This window comes from Pituophis catenifer, unplaced genomic scaffold (genome assembly GCF_029215685.1).
Source record: "Pituophis catenifer annectens isolate HBS135680 unplaced genomic scaffold, rPitCat1.0.hap2 SCAF_2, whole genome shotgun sequence".
In the NCBI taxonomy this organism is placed as follows: domain Eukaryota; kingdom Metazoa; phylum Chordata; class Lepidosauria; order Squamata; family Colubridae; genus Pituophis; species Pituophis catenifer.
Genome location: NW_027256882.1, coordinates 181692415 through 181712376, shown reverse-complemented (window position 1 = coordinate 181712376; position 19962 = coordinate 181692415). Strand labels below are relative to the sequence as shown.

At 42.6% G+C, this 19962-nt stretch overlaps 1 protein-coding gene across 1 annotated transcript in view; it reads left to right on the top strand.

Moving 5' to 3' along the window:
• Positions 1-16782: 16782 nt before the first annotated feature.
• The window catches only part of CNN1 (calponin 1), a 46052-nt gene continuing 42872 nt past the window's right edge, over positions 16783-19962 (top strand). Inside the window, exon 1 of the mRNA XM_070938274.1 lies at positions 16783-16942. Coding sequence (XP_070794375.1) covers positions 16880-16942 — 63 coding nt within the window. The 5' untranslated portion in view covers positions 16783-16879. The remainder of the gene's footprint in view (positions 16943-19962) is intronic.

The following is a 19962-nucleotide window of genomic DNA, read 5'->3' as shown; positions in this document are numbered from 1 at the left end:
GCCCCAAACCGAGGATAGTAGAAGGCCGTGGGGCTATAAATGACTGGGAAAGTAAAAGACAGAAATGCTGCTTCTGCTTGTACAAAGCAACTAGTCTGCAACCAGATGTTCCTTGTAAGGAAATAGGTATCACAATGTTACAGCTGTAGGACCAGTTTGGAAAATTAGGGAAGTAGTTTTGGGACCCAAAACATGATTAGGATGATGAGACTTTAAAGGAGATATTTCCCTCAGAAGGAAAGAAAGCCTGGAGATATTTCCTGAGGTCATATTAAAGACTACGCGGATATTTATCCTATTTGATTTGTGGATGGGAAGAGAGGGATGAACTTTTATGGGATAAAGTTGTATTGTTCCATAGCTGAATAAAAAAGAGTAATCATGCTATCATTGTGAATAAAATGGAATCTAGGATTGTTAATTAGTTTATCATGTAGCTTTACTTGTTCAATAACTATCTTTAATTTTGCCTTGAATTTATGATAACTGAATGCAGTCAGTTGAATATTAACTGATAGTGGAGAAATATTTTTTCCAGACAGTCTTGAGTTGGAAAAGAAAATTCTTCCACTAATTCTTAGAAAACAGCTTTGCTTGTTCCCAAGAGCTGGGCCAGCACATTTGCTGACTGATCAAAGCTATCCTCAATTCTGGGTATGGGAATAGAGTAAATTGTTGGTTGAATTTTATTAGTGGCAACTGGGGAGTCCCTTCCATTTCCCAAAACAGGCTAATTTAGGGAATCCATGACGAGCTGTTCCATACATCCAGCTTCAACATCTTGCTGGTAATTCCTATTGTTCTGCTTTGCCCCGTTGAGTAATGGTCAGATTGGTGCTGCTCATTCTCAAAGCAAAAAATTAGTCTCTGGAAAAGTTCACCTGTGCCTAAAGCTCATGGCTGATGAAGAGAGAAAGGAAAAGAAAGAGAAAGAGAAAGAGAAAGAGAAAGAGAAAGAGAAAGAGAAAGAGAAAGAGAAAAGCTGTCTTTCCCATTCAAAACTAAACATTCAGCCTGAACCTTATTAGCAGGAGCATCAACTGAGATGGGAGGGAGCCATTCCAGCATCGGATAACATCAACCTGAGATGCTAACTGATGACTATCTGAAGGGTCCTGCTAGAAAGCCTTTGCCCCACCATGGGATAAGAGCCCCAAGGGTTCTCAGAGGCCCCATTTCTTTGCAGTTTTCCCATATAAAGGCTGAAAATGTGCAGCCCTTGGCTTAAGGCAAACATGTTTATAAAAGTACTGTGGAAACTGGCATCCATGCAGGCCGGCGCACTCCTCCCCGCTCCCCCTCCTTCATTCCAGTCAGCCCAGCCTCCCTGGCCCACTGCTCTTTGCTTCTGATTGTTACCAGATTTATGGATAGCCAAGGGAAAGAGGGAGGGAAAATATAGAAAAGCAATGCAAGTGAGGAAGGATACAGGACTTATAAGGCAAGTAAAAAGCAGGACTGAAGTTGCTACAGCCAGACATTTGGCTTGTTAGCTATAGTGCTGATAATATAAATTAAAGACACACTGCTCACCCCACTTCAGCTTCATGCTAGATCTGCAGAAGTAAAAAAAAAATTCAGTAGGAGTGTTTGGGGTGAATTAGCTCCAGCTAGAGCAGGTGGCAGACAGCCAAGGCAATCTTTGTTTATCCATTCTTATAAAATTAGGGCAGCAAACGTCGCTTTTGTATGATAGAAAAGTTACAAGGGAGAAGTCTAACCAGAATATCTGAGTTCTGTTCCTTTTTCAGTTCTGGGTCCAGTAATGGAGAATCATGATTATAGCAAAGCTACCAGGTCTGGACTGCAAAACTAAGGACAGTTCTGTTCTGCGCCACTGGTCCAATAAAAAACATTTCTCCCTCTTCGACTAGGCATTTACCTTGCTGAGGAGAAATTGATATTGTAACATGCTTTTATTTTATCTGCCCCTTCCTTGCAAGTGGTACTAAGAACAGTTCATTTAGTGACCGTTCGAAGTTACGTCGTCATTGAAAAAAGTGACATGACCATTTTTCACACTTATGCCCATTGAAGCATCCCCATGGTCCTGTGATCAAAATTTGGATACTTGGCAACTGGTTCATATTTATGACAGTTCCAGGGTCCCAGGATCATATGATCATATTTTGGGACCTTCTGACAAGCAAAGACAATGGAGAAGTCAGATTCGCTTAACAACCATGTTACTAACTTAACCACTGCAGTGATTGACTTAACAAATGTGGTAGGAAAGGTCGTAATATGGGGGCAGAATTCACTTAACTGTTTCACTTAGCAACAGAAATTTGGGGCTCAATTGTGGTCGTAAGTTGAGGACTACCTGTACTATTTCTCTTGCCATCTAGTGATTGCTTGGAATTTTGTGGCCCAGTTTCCCTAAACTTTGAGGTAAGTGGGTTGTTACTACATGAGGCAGTTTGCAGAATGTTAAAGTAGTCAGGGAGCATTTGGGGAAAAACAGTTTCCACCCATGGGAGTTCCAATCTTGCAATTTTTGGAATGGCTATTCAAGAGATCTTGGCTCAATTGCAAAACAAAGCAAAACAAACCCCAAACCCAGATGCATTGTGGAGATCTGTTTGGAGGGTAACCCTGAAAAGCAACAAGCAATCCAGTAGGTGTAACTAATAATGATTTGAAACATTGCTGAAGTTCCTGGAGCTCAGTATCTTTGTGACATGGTTCTGGGATGCCTCATCATGCTCTGCAACTTTGCAGATTCCCCTCTTGCATTATTTGAGACAGACATATCCTAGAAGGAGCAGATGCTGCTTCAGGAACACTGATTGCTAGGAATCTTTTTGATGCCAGCATGCTTTGCTTTACAGGGGGCGTGTGCACATCTCTATCTATAAATCATCTAAGAACTTTTAGGAGGAGAATGGAGTTTAGAGCCATGTTTTTGTTCATGTTATTAATTGGTAGGAGATCCAGTTTGGTATAGTAGTTAAAGATCAGGCTAGAAACCAAGACTTGTAGTCTCACCTTAGGCACAAAGCCATCTAGCTGACCTTGATCCAGCCCCACCCCCCTCAGCCCTGGGAAGCAAGCAAAGGCAAACCCCTTGAGAAAAACCTTGCCAAGAAATCTGCAGGGACTTGTCCAGGCAGTTGGCAGACATCAAAAACTGACTCAAAAATGTACACAAAAAACCCCCCTAACCGATAGACATATATACATACAGCACATAAATTTTTTTTATATCAAGAATGACTGATCCAGCAGCTAATCAGCTTCTTCAGAAATTCTCTTGATACGATTTTAAAACCCCAGTGTTTCCGCCATCTGTCCAATCATATAATTGGTTCTTTCTTTTTAAATTGACTCCCTGTTATAGTAAGAACAAGAATGCATCTATAGTAGATGCTGAACAAACCACTTGCTTTTTTCGGACTAATTGCTAATTGGCAGAAACTCCTGTCCAGCTCTGTAGGAGGACTAATAGTACAATTATAATAAGAAACTTCTGTACTAACCCTGGTATTAGAAAAACGTTCTGCACTGTTTTGTTAAATTTATGCCCCTTCCCTTTCTCTAAAATTTAGTTATTGCTTGTTTAATACCAGTTATTTTAGACTTTAATTGCAATCTGTATAGCTGGTTCACCAGGAAGACACTATTCAAGTTACTAGTCACAAAAAAAACAAGTGGAGACAAATTTAGAGATACACTATTTATAGGACAAATGCCTCTGCTAATAATGGGCATATTGATGGTAACCTTATGTAATTAGCTAAATTTGAATAGTTTAAAGTAATGATTTCAAGCATAGCATTCCATTATTAAAAAATATTCCAAAACAGAAAGGTTTTCAGAGTACATTTAAGGAACAAAGTCTGAGAAATATCCCTTAAAAGTTGGTTTTATGCAGTGGTGCCTCATGGCAGAACTAAGTATCTTGTTGCCAGGATCTCCATCACTCCGGCCTAGGGCCCTACTGGATTCCTGCCATCAAAGGGGAAGGGAGGAGGAAGGCATTGGGGGAGCAATCCACACCTGTATATCTAATAGTGGGAAATGGAGAAAGGGAAGTGACAATAGAAAAAGACGAACTCACCAAATCTTCAAGGCCGTTTGCCCTGAGAATAGAATATTACCAGTTTCACACCTCAGAGTTTCTCAAAACATCATACTGGCATCACATGGGACTGGTCATGGGGGGAGGGATTGGGAGTTGGAAAGAATACCTTTGTATTTTGTATGGGAACACCAGATTTTGCCTGACTTTGCTGCAACCAGTTCCTTCCAGTAAAAATTCCTTTGCTTCAACTAAATGGAGTCACAAGTCATGTTTCCTGAGAGAGCAGACAAAGGGCAGGTCTGACATTAGGTGGAATATGCAATCTTGGTTAACCCAGAGAGGATTTTACCTCTACAGTGGAGACGGTGCATAAAAATGTCAACTCAAGGAGCAACCAAGAAGAAATTGAAACCTAGGGAGAGGTGTCTAGGAGACTCCCCCCCTCCCAGGAGGACTGGATATGTCTGAGTGGCTGGACAAAGATGACCTGCCAAGACCCTGATGGTCCTTAGGGGTCGGAAAAAAAGTGGAGTGGGAAGAGAAAACCCAAGGAGTGACATTCACCTGTGGAAGCAGAGGTAGCCACTGATGTGGAAAGGGAGCCGAGATGGAAGGTCTGGAGGAAGAAAGCAATGAGGAGTGCAGAAAGAGCAACTGGGCAGATTGGATGATGGAACAAGCCATAAAGCTCATGGGGTGGGGGGGCCTTCAAGAATCTTAAAGCACAGATAATCCTGGCTCAGATGGGGCAACCTGATGTACATACCACACCAGTGGTGGGTTCCTCCCTGTTCGGCCCGGAGCCGGTAGCAGTGATGATATGATGTCACTGAACCGGTTCTGCCCCCCCTGCCCCTCCCGCATTATTCTTACCTTTTATTTGGCCCCACCCCCAATCTATTGCTGCCTCCTGAGTCCCAGCTGATGGCTAGAGGGGAAAAAAACTGTTGAAACTCTTGCGCGGGGCTTCAAAGGGCTGCCCTACAGCTGATCAGTGTTAAAAGAAAACAAATGAGTAGACCAGTGCCTGCAAAAATAAATGGGTAGACTCAGTGGTGGGATTCTACTTCGGTAGAACCCGTTGTTAAGTAGTTAAGCAGTTAAGCAGTTCGGAGAACCGGTTGTTAAAAGAAATCTCCTTTAATTTTTTTCCACTTTACAGAGTTAATCCTGTAAGGATTAATTACAACATTTGGTGTTGTTTCCTAGCCTAATCTTTATTACAGAAACTGCCTCTCCGGCAGTATGCCTAGATTTACTGTCATTTCCGGTTCCGGAGGCTATTTTTTTGCTTGACTTTCTTAAAGGGGAAGTTTTAAGCTTTTTACACCACTGTTGGGAGGAAAAACTCCCATTGGAGTTCTTCCAGCCAGGATGCAATCATCAGCACTTTGAAGAAATAATTGAATCCTTTTGTGTATATGGACTACTCAGAAGGCTGAAAAAGTTATTTTTGACTGGTCCTCGCACTTTTGACCAGTCCCTGAACTTACGACTGTCCTCACATTTTATGTGTTTTGCCCTATCTTGTCACCATGGTGAAGTGATATGGTTGTTAAGAATGCCTCACAGGCATAAATGTGAGGATGGTCATAAGTGTGAGGACCAGTCAAAAGTGCGAGGACTGGTCAGAAATGACTTTTTTCAACCCTCTGAGGAGTCCCTATACACATAGCCATGGCCACCCGGTCACATGACCAGCTAGCCACGCCCACCCAGTCACATGACCTCCAATCCACGCCCACAAAATAAGCCACGCCCACAGAACCGGTAGTAAAAAATTTTAGAACCCATCCCTGATCCACCCCCTACCACAGTTGGCGATGGAATATCCATCCCTGCTGCGACCTCCGGCACCTCAACCCATCCAACAGCAGTGGCCGCCACATCCCTAGCACTGGGGGTGGCTGCCCGGCAGGGAGTGCTTGCAGCCCCAGCCCCAGGAGGAAAGAGAGCCCGCAAGGCACACACACCCTGAGTGTGAAGTTTAACAGAAAACCCCAGCAATTGGGATTTTTCCTGGCCCAGGTCAGGACCTACATGGTGGAGTATGGCCGGAAATACCCACCGAAGGAGCCAAGATGAGATGCATTACCATAGCCCTGGAGGGGCCAGGTGCCCAGTGACCCTCCACACTGACAATGCCCCAGAGCTGAGAAATCTCAACCACTTCATGGCCACTCTCTGCAAGTAGTTCGAAGATCCCCTGGCCAATTACAAGGGACCACCATCCTGCAATGGAGGAGGCAGGTGACCAAGTACACCCAAGAATTTTGTGAGCTGGCATGCCAACTAACAGATTGGCCACAAGACATCCTCATCAGCTGCTTCAAGGATGGGCTGATGAAATCTCCAGGGTGGTACGTCCTGGTAGTAGAAGAAGAGATCGACTTGGCCTGCAACAAGCATCAGCCAGGACACGGGTGGCAATAGCCCTGCCTGAGAAGCAGGATACGCCAAAACCACTGATGAGCACCCAAGACCTACAGCAGTGCTCAACTGCATGCTTCAGGTACAGAAGGGAGGGGCACCATGCAGCTGAGTGCAGAGCCAGCCACCTGGCAAAAAAAAACCCAGAGCCTGCAAAGAAACCCACCAAGCCATTGCTGCAGACCTAGAAAATGGCCCAGGAAGGAGTAAAAGTCATAGAATTTTCCCCACCTCCTAGAGGTGGTGATGGAACTCCAACCAACCCAACAGAGGGCTCTGGGGAAACTGAGACCGACTCCAATGATGACCCCCTTGGTAAGTGGCCCCATCAATCCAATGACCATCCCCATAGAAATAGTGGTCCAATCCTTAGGACTCAAAGCAAGCTTGCCGACCCTCCTGGACTGAGGTTGTACCAGATGCCTAGTCAACCCTGCCCTATTTGAGAAGCTAGGGAGCAGACTCAAGCAGTTTAAGGTGCCAATGGCCTTCTGTCAGCTGGATGGGTCTGTAACGGGAGGAATACCAGCGACGTTCATCACTGAACTGGTGGAGTTGAGGATGGGGGCATATATCGAGACTTTGAATTTTATAGTGGCCCCTGGCATGGAGAGACCACTGGTGCTAGGGCTAATGTGGCTGCTGAAATGGAACCCCATGTGAACTAGAAGAGGGGGCTATTAAAAATATCACGGACAAACCCAGGGAAAAATCAGAGGAGGGCCCAGGGGGCCCAGGACTCCAAACAGGAGGTGGAAGCTGCATTCCAGGAGCAGAAGGAGGCAAACCCTTGAATCCCCAAAGAGTACCAAGACCTACGTGATGTATTTAGCGAAAAGGGGTCAGGCATGCTCTGACTGTTTCATAGAAATCCTACTGAGGGCCAAATTACCCAAACCCAAACTATACTCAATGACCCTTAGGGAACTGGGTGAGCTACGGACCTTCATTGACAAAAATCTAGAACGAGGGTTCATGCAACCAGCCCAACCCCGGGTAGGTGCCATGGTTCTGTTTCAAGAAAAGGAAGATGGGTCCCTTCATCTATGTGTGGACTATAGAGGATTAAATGCTGTCTGCATGGAAAATGTTTACTCCCTGCTCCTAATGAAAGATATGCTGGCCCATCTGGCAAAGGGAAAAATCTTCACAAACTAGACCTGCAAGAAGGATATTATTGAGTTAGGATCAAAGAGAGAGATGAGTGGAAGACAGTGTTCAACTGCCCCCTGAGGATGTTTCCAGTTCAGAGTCCTCCCATTTGGACTGCAAGGAGCCCCTGTGGTCTTCATGCAGCTAATAAATGAGGTGCTGCATGAACATTTATACAAATTTAGATGATTTTAATCTATACCAAGACTATGGTGGAACATGTCAGGCTGGTGTGGATGGTCCTAAAGAAACTCTGTGCTGCCAAGCTATATGCTAAACTTTCTAAATGTGAGTTCCATCAAAGCAAAATTGACTACTTAGGTTATCACATATCCCATGAAGGGATAGAAATGGACTCAGAGAAAGTCTGTGTGGTACTGGACTGGGCTTCACCCTGCACTAGGAAACAACTACAGAGCTTTTTGGGATTTACAAACTTTTATCAGCAATTCATTCCCTCATTCGCACAAATCACTCTTCCCATCATGAACTTGCTAAAAGAAAAAAAAAAAGGGGGGGGGGATGCTCAAGTCCAGCCAGCTGCTCCAATGGACAATAGAATATCAAGCAGCATTTGAGAAACTTAAATGCCTGTTTGCAGCCAAGCCAGTCCTAAAGCACCCAGACCCGAACGCTCCTTTTGACATCCAAGCCGATGCCAGTGATATGGCTGTGGGGGCAGTCCTCCTACAAAAAAAAAAAAAAAAAAATAGGAGGGGGCCCTGCAACCATGCGCCTACACATCAAAAAAAAACTCACCGACACTGAGTGATATGGCTGTGGGGGCAGTCCTCCTACAAAAAAAAAAAAAAAATAGGAGGGGGCCCTGCAACCATGCACCTACACATCAAAAAAAACTCACCGACACTGAGTATGGGTGGGCCATTTGGGAAAAAGAGGCATATGCAATGCGATGGGCATTACTTACATGGAAACACTTCCTGGAGGGGCTAAGGCTCCTTTTGAGGTTGGGACAGACCACAAAAATCTAGAGGTCATAACCCACCCACCCTGAAAGCTGTTGTCCAAACAAGTCTGATGGGCACAATACTTTAATCACTTCAATTTCATTCTGAAATACCTCCTGGGGGGAAAATGTCCTATCGTAGCTGATACACTATCTAGAATGCCTCAGTATAATAGATCTAAGCCAGAATAATAGACCAGTCATCCTTTCACACCAACTAATGGCATCAGTAACCACCAGGGCACAAATGAAAGTGAAAGCCCCCAAAACAGAAGGCATTGAAGCCACCTTAAAAGGGGCCATGGAGGGAGATGAATGGCTCCAGAAACATAAGGATGAGTGCATCATGAAAGATGGTTTGGCATGGATGGGAGCTAAACTGTACATACCAAAAAGCCAGAGACTGTTAATTCTAGAGAAAAGCCATGACTATAAAACTGTGAGACGTTTCGAGTGTGTAAAAATGGTCCATTTGGTCAAATGACAGTTTTGGTGGCCATCGCTGAAAAACAACATTGAAGGATACATGGCAAATTGCCCAGTATGTGCCTCAGACAAATGATGGCAAGGGAAAATACTAGGGCTCCTTCAAACAGTAGCAGAGCCTAGTGTTCCATGGAAAGAAATCTCTATGAAATTTATTGTAGAACATCCTAAGAGGTCAGGAAATCTTGGTCATAATGGACCTACTCTTCAAACAATTGCATTTTGTACCCTGCCAAAAGATCTCATTCACCAGGGCCTTGGCTAAACTTTTCATTCAACATGTCTATAGACTGAATGGCTTACAACAGTGTTTCTCAACTCGGCAGTTTTAAAATGTGTAGACATCAACTCTGGGTGAATATCCATAGTGAATAACCTCTGATCACAGAGTCCAATTCACCTTGAAATTTTGGCAGGAGTTTCTGGGACTTTTGGGGACCTCCCAGAGACAAAGCTCCAATCACCAGCTTCAAACTAATGAGGGGGGGGGGGGGTAAACGAACCAGTGAGGTTCTAGAACAGTACTTCAGGTGTTATGTAAACTAGCAGCGAGACAACTGGACAGAGCTCCTCCTGTTTGCCGAAGTAGCATACAACAATTCCATCTATAGCAGCAGAGGCTTCACCCCATTCAAAGTGGCCACAGGCCAAGACTTTGCCTCAATACCAGAATCTGACTTATTTTGTTTGGCATCTATTCTCCAAATTTCTTCCTTGTTAAGTTCAAATCAGCAGTTTAAAGGTCCGTAGAGATAGTACATGGGATTTAAATTGAAAAGTTTGAAAGCTTTTCTCCACCAGTGATCCTTAGCAAAACCCATCTCTTTTTTTAGTGACAGGTACAACACAAAATAAGGGCATGTTGCCTGACTGTGAAAGCAGCATAACAAGAGTGCTTGTATCATGGCCTACAACAGTGTTTCTCAATTCAGCAGTTTTAAAATGTGTGGGCATCAACTCCCATGCTGGGTGGGAATTGAAGCCCACACTTCTTAAAGTTGTCAAGGTTGAGAAGCATTGTCCTAGACATACAGTAGACCAGGCTCAAATAAGCATCCCCTTAGGCTATAAACACCAGTAAGGAATGTTTTTATGAGGAGAATTAAAAACTATCATCTGATATTAGATGCAGCCAATATAAAATCTTAATTATGTCAGAAAGACAATGGAAAATTCTTAGCCAATTTTTCCAATTTGTAAGAGATCACATATTATTTGGACGGACTGACAAATTATTTGTTGTACTATATTCAAGTTTGAATATTGGAATGTAATTAATGATCTCTCAACAATAAGGTAGGACACTAAGATCTCTCTCACAGTTACCACTGTTGAGCCTAGTACTGCTTATTTGATATCTGTACTTTTTGTTTTTCCTTCCTGAATGGAGGACCTTACTTTTCTCAACTGCATCTTGTTGGATATCATATGGCCCAATGTTCAAGTCTGTCAAGATCTTCTGAATCTTTCTATCTTTCAAATTGTTGGTGTCTGAAAGTTGAATGAGTTTTTTTTCGATCCCCTCATCTAAACCATTTATGAAGATATTGAAGGGCCCCAAGACAGAACCAAAGTTTATTTATTCTGACCTTTCTCTATCCACTTCAGGATGAATGCCTCTTCTGCATGTTTCCAACCTATTGGAACCCAGTCTTGAACTTTCTTTTGCTAGTTGGCCCTGCAATACTTATCAAGTGGGAACCATTCTATAAGTGCCTTCAGTTCTGGTCTGCCTGCCATCAGTTCTTCTTGCTATGTGACCAGCCCATTTCCATTTCAATTCTTTTTCTATCCCACATTATTTCAGCTGAAACAATCATTAGTGTCCATTTGTGGTTTTTTGGGTGAAAGAATAAAATAAAGGCACAATACAGAATTCCATCCTTTTTTCCTGAAAGGACCAAGAGAGAGAGAAAAATTCACTGAATCATAGCCATGGAGAAAAGTTTTAGGGCTACTATTTGCGAGCTGCAAAAATCTAGATGATTACTAGTTGACAGGTATACACGATCATTTTCTGAATCTGTTTGCTGTCATTGCTTCATTGTCTGGATATTGTGTCCCAGATATGTAGCCCTGAAGCTTTACAGGTAGTCCTTGACTTACAACCACAACTGAGCCTGAGCCCAAAATTTTCATTGCTAAGTTGTTAAGTGAGTTTTGCTCCATTTTACGATCTTTCTTGCCAGAGTTGTTAAGTGAATAACTGCAGTTGTTAAGTTAGTAACGTGGTTGTTAAGTGAATCTGGCTTCACCATTGGCCTTGCTTGGGACACTGCAACTGTCATAAATACATGTCAGTTACTAAGCCTCCAAATTTTAATAATCTTAATGGTTTTTTATACCAGCAACCATGGTATATTCTGGAATGGCCACAGAGGCTGGGAACCGGGGACACCATTTTACAAGGTGCAGGATCCTTAATGCTCTCTGAGCTTCATTGTTTTCTTGAAGCATTACTCAAACTAGGTGATATCATCAGTTTACTGATTATGTTACTTTGTCTGGGTAATGAAATGTCTGCAAAAAAACAATCAAGCTCAGTGAACACCAAGGATCCCTCATTTTAACCCTGAGGTACCCACATTCTCCCTTATTGGTTTTACAATGTCTGTCTTACTTTCAGCCTGGCCAGGTGATGTTGTCAAGGTCCTGTCCAAGTGCCTGGAAGCTCTGTGGATCTGGATGAAGAGACACCAATATTGACTTAACCTTACCAAGACTACGTGGTTCTGAATATAAGCATCCTCCCCACCCCAGATTTGGGGATTTTCCATCTTTAATCTTAGATGATGATATACTTCCTCATGTCTTTGAACGCATTCTATATTGATTAGGTGGATGTTAACTTGTTTATTTATATTATATTGTGGTGGGGGGGTTGGTTATTTTTTTGATAATCTGAGCTACCCAAAGTCATTTTGGAGTTGGTTGATGCTTATATCTAAATAATTAAAAATAAATCAAGCTGAATCATAAGCAAATCTGCCTAAACCAATTCCCCAGCCTACTTTGCAGCAACTTTTTTTTTTTTTAAGGAAGTTGCAATTTCAAATCCACTGTTTCACATAAATTGTCATGTTTTGGAATACATACATGAAGGAAAGAATCCCAGCCAAGTACTTTATCTTTTGTTAGGCTTCAACGGCAGTTGTCAATGTCATTCAGCTGTTCACTGGGAACCACAGCTGTGAAAACAACAATGGAGTGAATAAGCCTTCAATTTGGTGATTCCAATGAGAGCAAGAAATATTCCTTGTGAAACCTCACAGTTAATGTGTGTTGGAGTGTCCCAATTGGTGCTAAAAGGGAAAAAAAATGATGCACTGTGTCCATTTCTTGGTGTCTATTAAACTTACAGTGCCTTGCTGATCCAAATGAGAAAGCAGACAATACAGCTTAAAACACATAAATAGCATCAAAAATAAGGGCTATGCTTCTGAACAAAGAAGGATCAATCAGCAGAGTAAGATGAATGTATGTGTAGATGGTTCATGAACAAGTGGTCTTCCCTTCCTCTTTCTCTCCCTCCCTCCCTCAGGTGCTTTGGGGAATAGCTTGACCCCTTCCTCGCTGTGGCAGCCCCTCAGATATTGGAAGACTGCTATCATGTCTCCCCTGGTCCTTTTCTTCATTAGACTAGCCATGCCCAGTTCCTGCAACCATTCTTTATATGTTTTAGCCTCCAGTCCCCTAATCATCCTGGTTGCTGTTCTCTGCACTCTTTCTAGAGTATCAAAATCTTTTTTACATTGTGGTGACCAAAACTGGATTCAGTATTCAAAGTGTGGCCTTACCAAGGCATTATAAATCCTCTGCTGCATCTGTGATTTAGTAAATAAATATAGCAAACCTATTACAGTAGTCAAAAATTCCACCACCACTGATGTGGGTGGCATAAAAAATACAGTGATAGAGTGTGACTTTAAATATGCTTTAGTTGAAGCATATGAAGAAAAGAAAATTACATCAATGTCAAGCAATAGAGGATCATGTCAGACTATGACAATAGGCTGCATGCATTTGTGATTCAAGGTGACATTGTGTGAGGGAAAGCTATGCTGTATCACAAGATTACAAAGCACTGGAAAATATGTAATAAGTAATAAGTGTCTTGTTCCAATCACTGATTCAATGAATCAGAATCAGCTTCTGGAAGGAAGATTTTCTGAGTCAGGCCATGTAAGTATATTAAAGTATGCTTTAAAATGTGGAGTATGCTGCATTTTTTAAAACATAAAAAATTGTATGATTCTCTAGATTTGTTATGTATTATGTTCTTAATTTTTTTCGTTGTTGTTGTTTCTTATCTTGCTTTATGAATACATATCCAGATTCTTTTGGGAGGCCCACTTGAACTTTCCTGTGGCACAAACATGCCTCAACAACCTCTTTTTTCTTCCATGTCCTCATGATATTGTCTTCATTAATCACCATACTTGAAGCAGACTTAAGTGATTCTTTATTATACTGGTGGTAGTGTTTTCCCCCATTGCAACCTGAGGATTTTTGGATATACTATATTCTGTTAGCTAGAATGTGGGAGTATTTGTTTATTTATTCTTTTAAATGATCTATATGGTTATATATCTCAAAACAGTGCACAGAGTTAAAACAGTTTAAACAATCCAAGCCATAACATCTGAGGTGGCAAGCAGCAATTCCAACTGGTCAGTAAACAGCATAAACCAGTTGAGTTTGCTTAACTTCATAGCCCAATTCTAGGGGGGAATAGCCAATCTTTAATTCATTACAAAAGGTCTCTTGAGGGATGCTCTTCCACAAGAATGGATTAGCTCAGCACTTATTGATCGGTTTAGGTAGTTCAGGCACACTGTTTCCTCTTGAATCCCTGGGCATGGCCTACCAGAGGTTTTCCATTTTGGAGAGGAGGAAAATCCAAACTGGTCTTAATATCCATTCATGTCTCTGATCTAGGTGAACTAGATACTCACCCAGGAGACCTAGATTGGCTTTAATAGCAACAGATCAGTGTAGGGGAATAGGAGTTGCCTCTTTCTGAATCACTCAATTCTCCCCCTCCCACCTGCCAAAGTTGTTCTGTTTTTCAGACAGTTTTAGCATTCTTCTGGAATAACACTCTACACCAGGGGTCTGCAACCTTAAATACTCAAACAGCCATTTGGACCCATTTCCCACAGAAAAGAAAACACCGGGAGCCACAAAACCTGGGTGGGTGTGGCCAACTCAATGTCACTCACTTCCACCAGTCATATGACACACACCCCAGCCACGCCTACCCAGCCAGTCATTAGGGCAGAGAACCAGTTGTTAAAAACACCAGGAATCACAAAATCCTTTTGACATCTCTCTCTCTCCCCTCCCTCTCTCTCTCCCCCCTCTCTCCCCCCTCTCTCCCTCCTCTCTGTATCTCTCTCTTCCCCTCTCTCTGTATCTCCCTGTCTCTGCCCTGGCTGCTTCTCCATCCCCCACTGTCGCCCTTACCTTCTCAGGCCAGGCGAGGAGTGACTGGGAGGGGAGGGCGAGGGGTGGGGCCAGGCAGTGGTGGGATCACCTGACAGGGAGCCACAGCAGAGGGCTCAAAGAGCCGCACACGGCTCCGGAGCTGCAGGTTGCTGACCCCTGCTCTACACATATGCAGCTGCTTTTGAACATGGGTACAGCATGTTCTAAGATAGCATTATACCTGTATTCAGCAGGAGCCCAACTGTCAGCTAATATCAGTGAATAGTTAGGCTCCCATTGAATATATCCACTAGGACAAAACCAGAACTATCTGGACAAAACCAGATAGATGGCTAAACCCACCAGTCCAGCCACCTGTTATGGCTCACTACCTCCTCTTCCAGCAGCATCTCATGTTAAGGACAGTGAGTGTAAGTATTTTCCACTTACAGATTATGTGTGAGTGTAGAGGAAGAAAATAAATCCAGCAAACAGTCTTCAATTGTAGTGAGTAAAGATGATGGCCTTGAAAGGCATTCAAAAGATCTGCTATTAAGGCAATGCTCAGATAAATGAGACTCAAGTACAGGACAAATAAATAATTTATGAAAATGCCCCAGGCAGCCCTTCTCAGCCCCAATTCTCATGAAGAGGGAGGAAGGGAAGCACCAATCTATAGAAACTGACAGAGGTCACTTCAGATTCATACTAAATATTTGACATGGCAAAAACAACAGAAATGTGCTCAAGTTACTTTGAAAGGGAACTAACCAAAACACCAAAAACCATGGTGTTTTTTTTAGCTAAGATTTCCCTCTTGTCAGCTTCTAATGTGATTATCATCCAAGCCTTGCTTCCACAACTCTTTCCAAGGAAGAGACCTTTTAGAAAATCTGTGGCCAATGCTTGTGAACTGAGCCTGATGCTTTGTCTATCCAGTGTTTCCAAACCTTGGCCATTTAAAGATGGGTAGACCTCAACTCCACATGGGGAATTCTGGAAGTTAGTCCACACACCTTCAAGTGGCCAAGGTTACAAAACCCTGATCCAACCTCAACTCACTCCTTCTCAAGCCTTCTCTGATTAAAAAGTCTGGTCTTATTATACCACTGGCATTGGCAAGTATTTTCCTAAGTGATCAGCTTGAATTCAAGAAATTTTAGCTGCCTGGGTTTAGTTATGGGAGAGGAACTGGTTGTTTCCCATCCATTTTAGGGATTTAGAACCAAAAGCAAAAATGTAGACATTCAATATCTGGTGGCTTAAACCAGGGGGGAAATAATAGTATTTATTGACAGGATATTAATGTCAGTGAAAAAATATTAAACTGATAGAAAATCCCAAAAATATGCTACTAAATTCTCTTTCCTGTTCATGCTAATTTCTTTAATCTCTTCACCCTTGAAATTTAGTTCCCACCCTTGTCTAGAGGATTCGTGGCAGCAATTACAGGTTTCACTGAATCAAAAGTGATTCATTGAGGGCAAGTTGTCTCTTCCTATTTGTCATCTCTATTCTCATTAAGAGAATTATAGCCCGATACTTAAATTGTAAAGTTTTTACATTTGTTTTGGTAAATTTGTGTTTAGGACTACAAATGGATCAGTAGCTGTTTGTTGCTGCTGGAGAAGAATGAAGAGTTAAATTTTTGAGGTTCGCATGATAGTTTGCAAAAGTGTTTTGCTACAAAAGATGCCAACTGTCAGCGCCAAAATAACCCGAGAGACCCAAAACTCAGAGAAGAAGACAAAGCAAAAGGAACTAGTGTAGAGTCAAGGAGGCTTGGTCAGACAGGGCTGCCCTCTGAGTGACTGGATTTTGTTTTTCTAACTCATTCTTTTGAGGCTTGGATGCATGAAAAGGAAAGCGAGTGGTCTTAATGCTAGAAGCTACTATAAAGGAGAGAGGGGAGGGAATTGTGAAAGGCAGGAGGGCTACATGGAAGCAAGAACTAAAAATGGAGTAATACAGAAGTAGTGGAGCAGGCAAGTTGGGAGGGAGAAAAAACTGTGGGCAGGGGATGCTCTGCCAATCAGATCTATCAGCATTTCCCCATTTCACACATGCTTGGGCTTCTGTAAATATTTAGAATCTCCATCCATCAGGAAATCGAGTCAGCAACAAAACTGGATGCCCCCCAAGCCCCTCAAGGTGGAAAAAATGACACCATTGCTTCTTAATACCATCAGGCTGACATCAGCATCCTTGGCAGGTGGCGATTGGCCACGCAGCCTAGCCAATAGAAGAACTCCTCAGACCGGAGGAGGGGGAGAATGCCAGAGCAAAGAGTTTTTAAACTCTTGCAGTGAAAACTCTGGAGAATCAGACCTGACGTGCAACTAGGGAAGCAGAGAACCGCACTGAGCAACAATACCACCCACACCCTCTCCGTCATGTCTGCAACACATTTCAACAGGGGCCCAGCCTACGGCATGTCAGCTGAAGTCAAGAGTAAGGTAAGGGTAGCCAAGATGCTAGGTGTTTGTACGTGTGTGAGAGAGGGCTTTCGAGTACCACATGGAATGGTACTTTTTCAAGTCGGGGATGGGATTGAATCAGTCATAGGACTGGAGAAGTGCAAAGGACTGTTTGCCTCTATGAAAAATCCAGGCACGAAGGGAGAGAATTGCACTGCTTTGGTGCAGCTCCTCTCAAGCATTCCAAGCATTTCACAGACACCCTCTCCTTTCAATTTCCATGTTTCAAACTAATGTTCTCCCGTATCCTAATATTACAGGCAAGAGGTGGACTGAGGCTTGGAAAACTGTAAACTTTGGAGCAGGCATAGGAGAATGGAATAGTGAAAGAAAAAGCTGCATTTTTACTAATTCTATTCTTTGTCTGGAAAGTTATGATTAACCCATTTTACAGATACAGATACAGAATAATAGTTATGATGCAACTTTTGTCCCTTAACAGTATAGAAAGAGAATTTTACACATGAGGGTTCTGATTCTCTGTTTCATGATATTTATAAGGTCTGTTTGTTGAACCCTCAGAGGATAGCTTTTGGTCATGTGAATAAACATTCTGGCCAGTGAAGGTTTATAGTTGTGCTTTAAATATTAAGTAATGGCCATTGAATTCAACAAACCTCACTTCCAGACAATCAACACACAATTCCAATCCCTGGCCCAGCATCCTCCCACCCTATGAGAGTTGTTCACTAATATGAACAATATATTTGGACGGCACCAGGTTGGGGAATGCTGGGCACCAGTCACAATTACAGAACCAGTTTAAAAGAGCTGCTGCTCCAGAACCCTGAGGACAACCCTGATTCCTCCCCCCCCAATAAATATAAAATTAGTTTTTATAGTGGTTCTTATGTACACAGAACTTAATTCAAAATAAGTCAACTTTAGACTACAGTTCTGATTTCTTTGCTATTGATCTTTTTATTGTTTCCAAAAATTAATTTTGGTATATTTAAGCTGGTATATATGGCATCCCAAGCAGTCTTGCAACAAAGCATTGATCAGACTGAACTTTGGAGGTTCAGAGGTGACTCGTAATGAGCCTTTGCTATTGCAATGTTTGTTTCCCATCTTAATGTATACATACACAGATTGCATACAGAGGTATTTTGTGCCTCTGTCTGCATAAAATCTCTTCCTACAGGCCTACATCACACCAGTTAATTTGGAGGTGAGATTTGAGACACGAGAACCAACAGGATTCCCACGTCTCTTGAGAGATGTTGGGCTCTCCCTTGCTAGAGTTGTTTAAACAGAAATCAAAGGTTCATCTATTGGGGATGCTGCAGTAATAAATTCCTGCTATAATCATGGGTTTGGACTAGACGATCCCCAAGATCCTTTCCAACTCTTTTGTTGTATGATTTTATGAACATGCTATTCCATAAGTCATGTGTTCCACTCCATAGAGGCTGAGTAATTACAGCTTAGCATGTTCAGGGAACCCTGTTACTATGTGCATGAGTCTTTTCTTGCCTCAGCTCTCAGAGAGCTGGGAAGATGGAGACAGAATGATGGGCTTTCAATGGATTAGCAAAATAGCAGGAAGCCCAGGAAGCCATGATGTGATGGAACTCCCATTTGCTTTCAATGACTCTTCACATAGTGAGGCAGCCACTTCAGATTATTGGTCTGAGGCGCCATTTGGAAGGTAGAATGGAAAACAGCACACATAGAGCTATTACTTGAATCATGGGGGGAGACAAACCGCTAATTTTGAAAGGACCCTTAGCTGCTATTTTAGGTGGTTTCCAGAACGGAAAACATAATTAAAATAAAAGAAACTGAGGGAATGACCATGGCTGATTTGTTTATGTTCTCCCAATACCCTTTCTTCCCACCAGTAAGGTGCTGCATAGTTACAATTGAGCAGAAAGATTCCCTGCAGAAGATCACCCTAGACTTGTGTTCTTCCTTTCATTTTATGATTTGTGAGGGAAAACATCATCAGGACTATGAGGATTGTGATCAAGTTATTAGGCAGGAAAGTGTCCTACACCTCTGTCCTTAGCAGAAACAGCTCTTAGATGCTTGGCAGGCCTTCAAGTTAGGACTTTGTTATCTTTTGCTGCCTCCTTGTCTATGACCTTTTATTCTAAATCACATTGGGAGCAAGAGCTGATGTATTATCAGCAGGCTTTTTTTTTTTTTTTTGTAACTTAGCCTGACTGTTTGAATCTGTGTGGGGAGCACTCATCTACATCCCTGGATGTCAGAGCAGCTGTCCAGCTCTGATCAGCATATCCTTTAGATACTGTCCAGAGAGTCAATGAATTGCACATCAAAGGTCCTGGGTTTCAGACTTGGCATCTCCAACTGACTCCCTAATTGGTCAGGAACAATTTAGGAATGCATCCTATCCCCAGTCACTGAACTAGATTGACCATGGCTTGGCTGGGGATAAGACAGCTTCCCTAGCAGTTCCTCACTGACTAGAGAGAGCAGAGCCTCTGTGGATTGGCCAGGAGGCCCTGATTTCTCTCTTGGTGCCCTGCCTTTCCCATGAGGGCTGGTTCTAGCCAAAGACCAGTCTCTTCCCTCCCCCTCCACAGCTCCTCTCTGGTCTGTCTTGCTGGAGCCTCGGCAGCAACAGACTCACCATATATGGTCAGTTTTGGGGTTTCTTTGGAGGCTAGTTCTAAATAAGGGCATGGCTGGGCAGGGTGTACATTTTAACAGACAGCAGAGGGGCTGCACTGAGATACCAGGTAAGAGAAGCCACCAACATAGCCTTCACACACGTGTGTATGTATATGTATGTGTGCACGCATACCCTTATATGCACACAGATATATAGACAAAAGTCCATCCTTCAGGATATAGATGCCATCTGTAGCCATCAAAATAAAATATTTTTTGTGAATTCTGGAATAAAAGAATCAGACCTCCTGAAGGAGAAGTGGTACCTTTCTCCCTTTCATCCTGTGCAAGTTGGTTACTCTGAAATATTTAATTGTGATAATATTTTTTCTGTTCTTAAGAAAAAATCAGTATCCTTT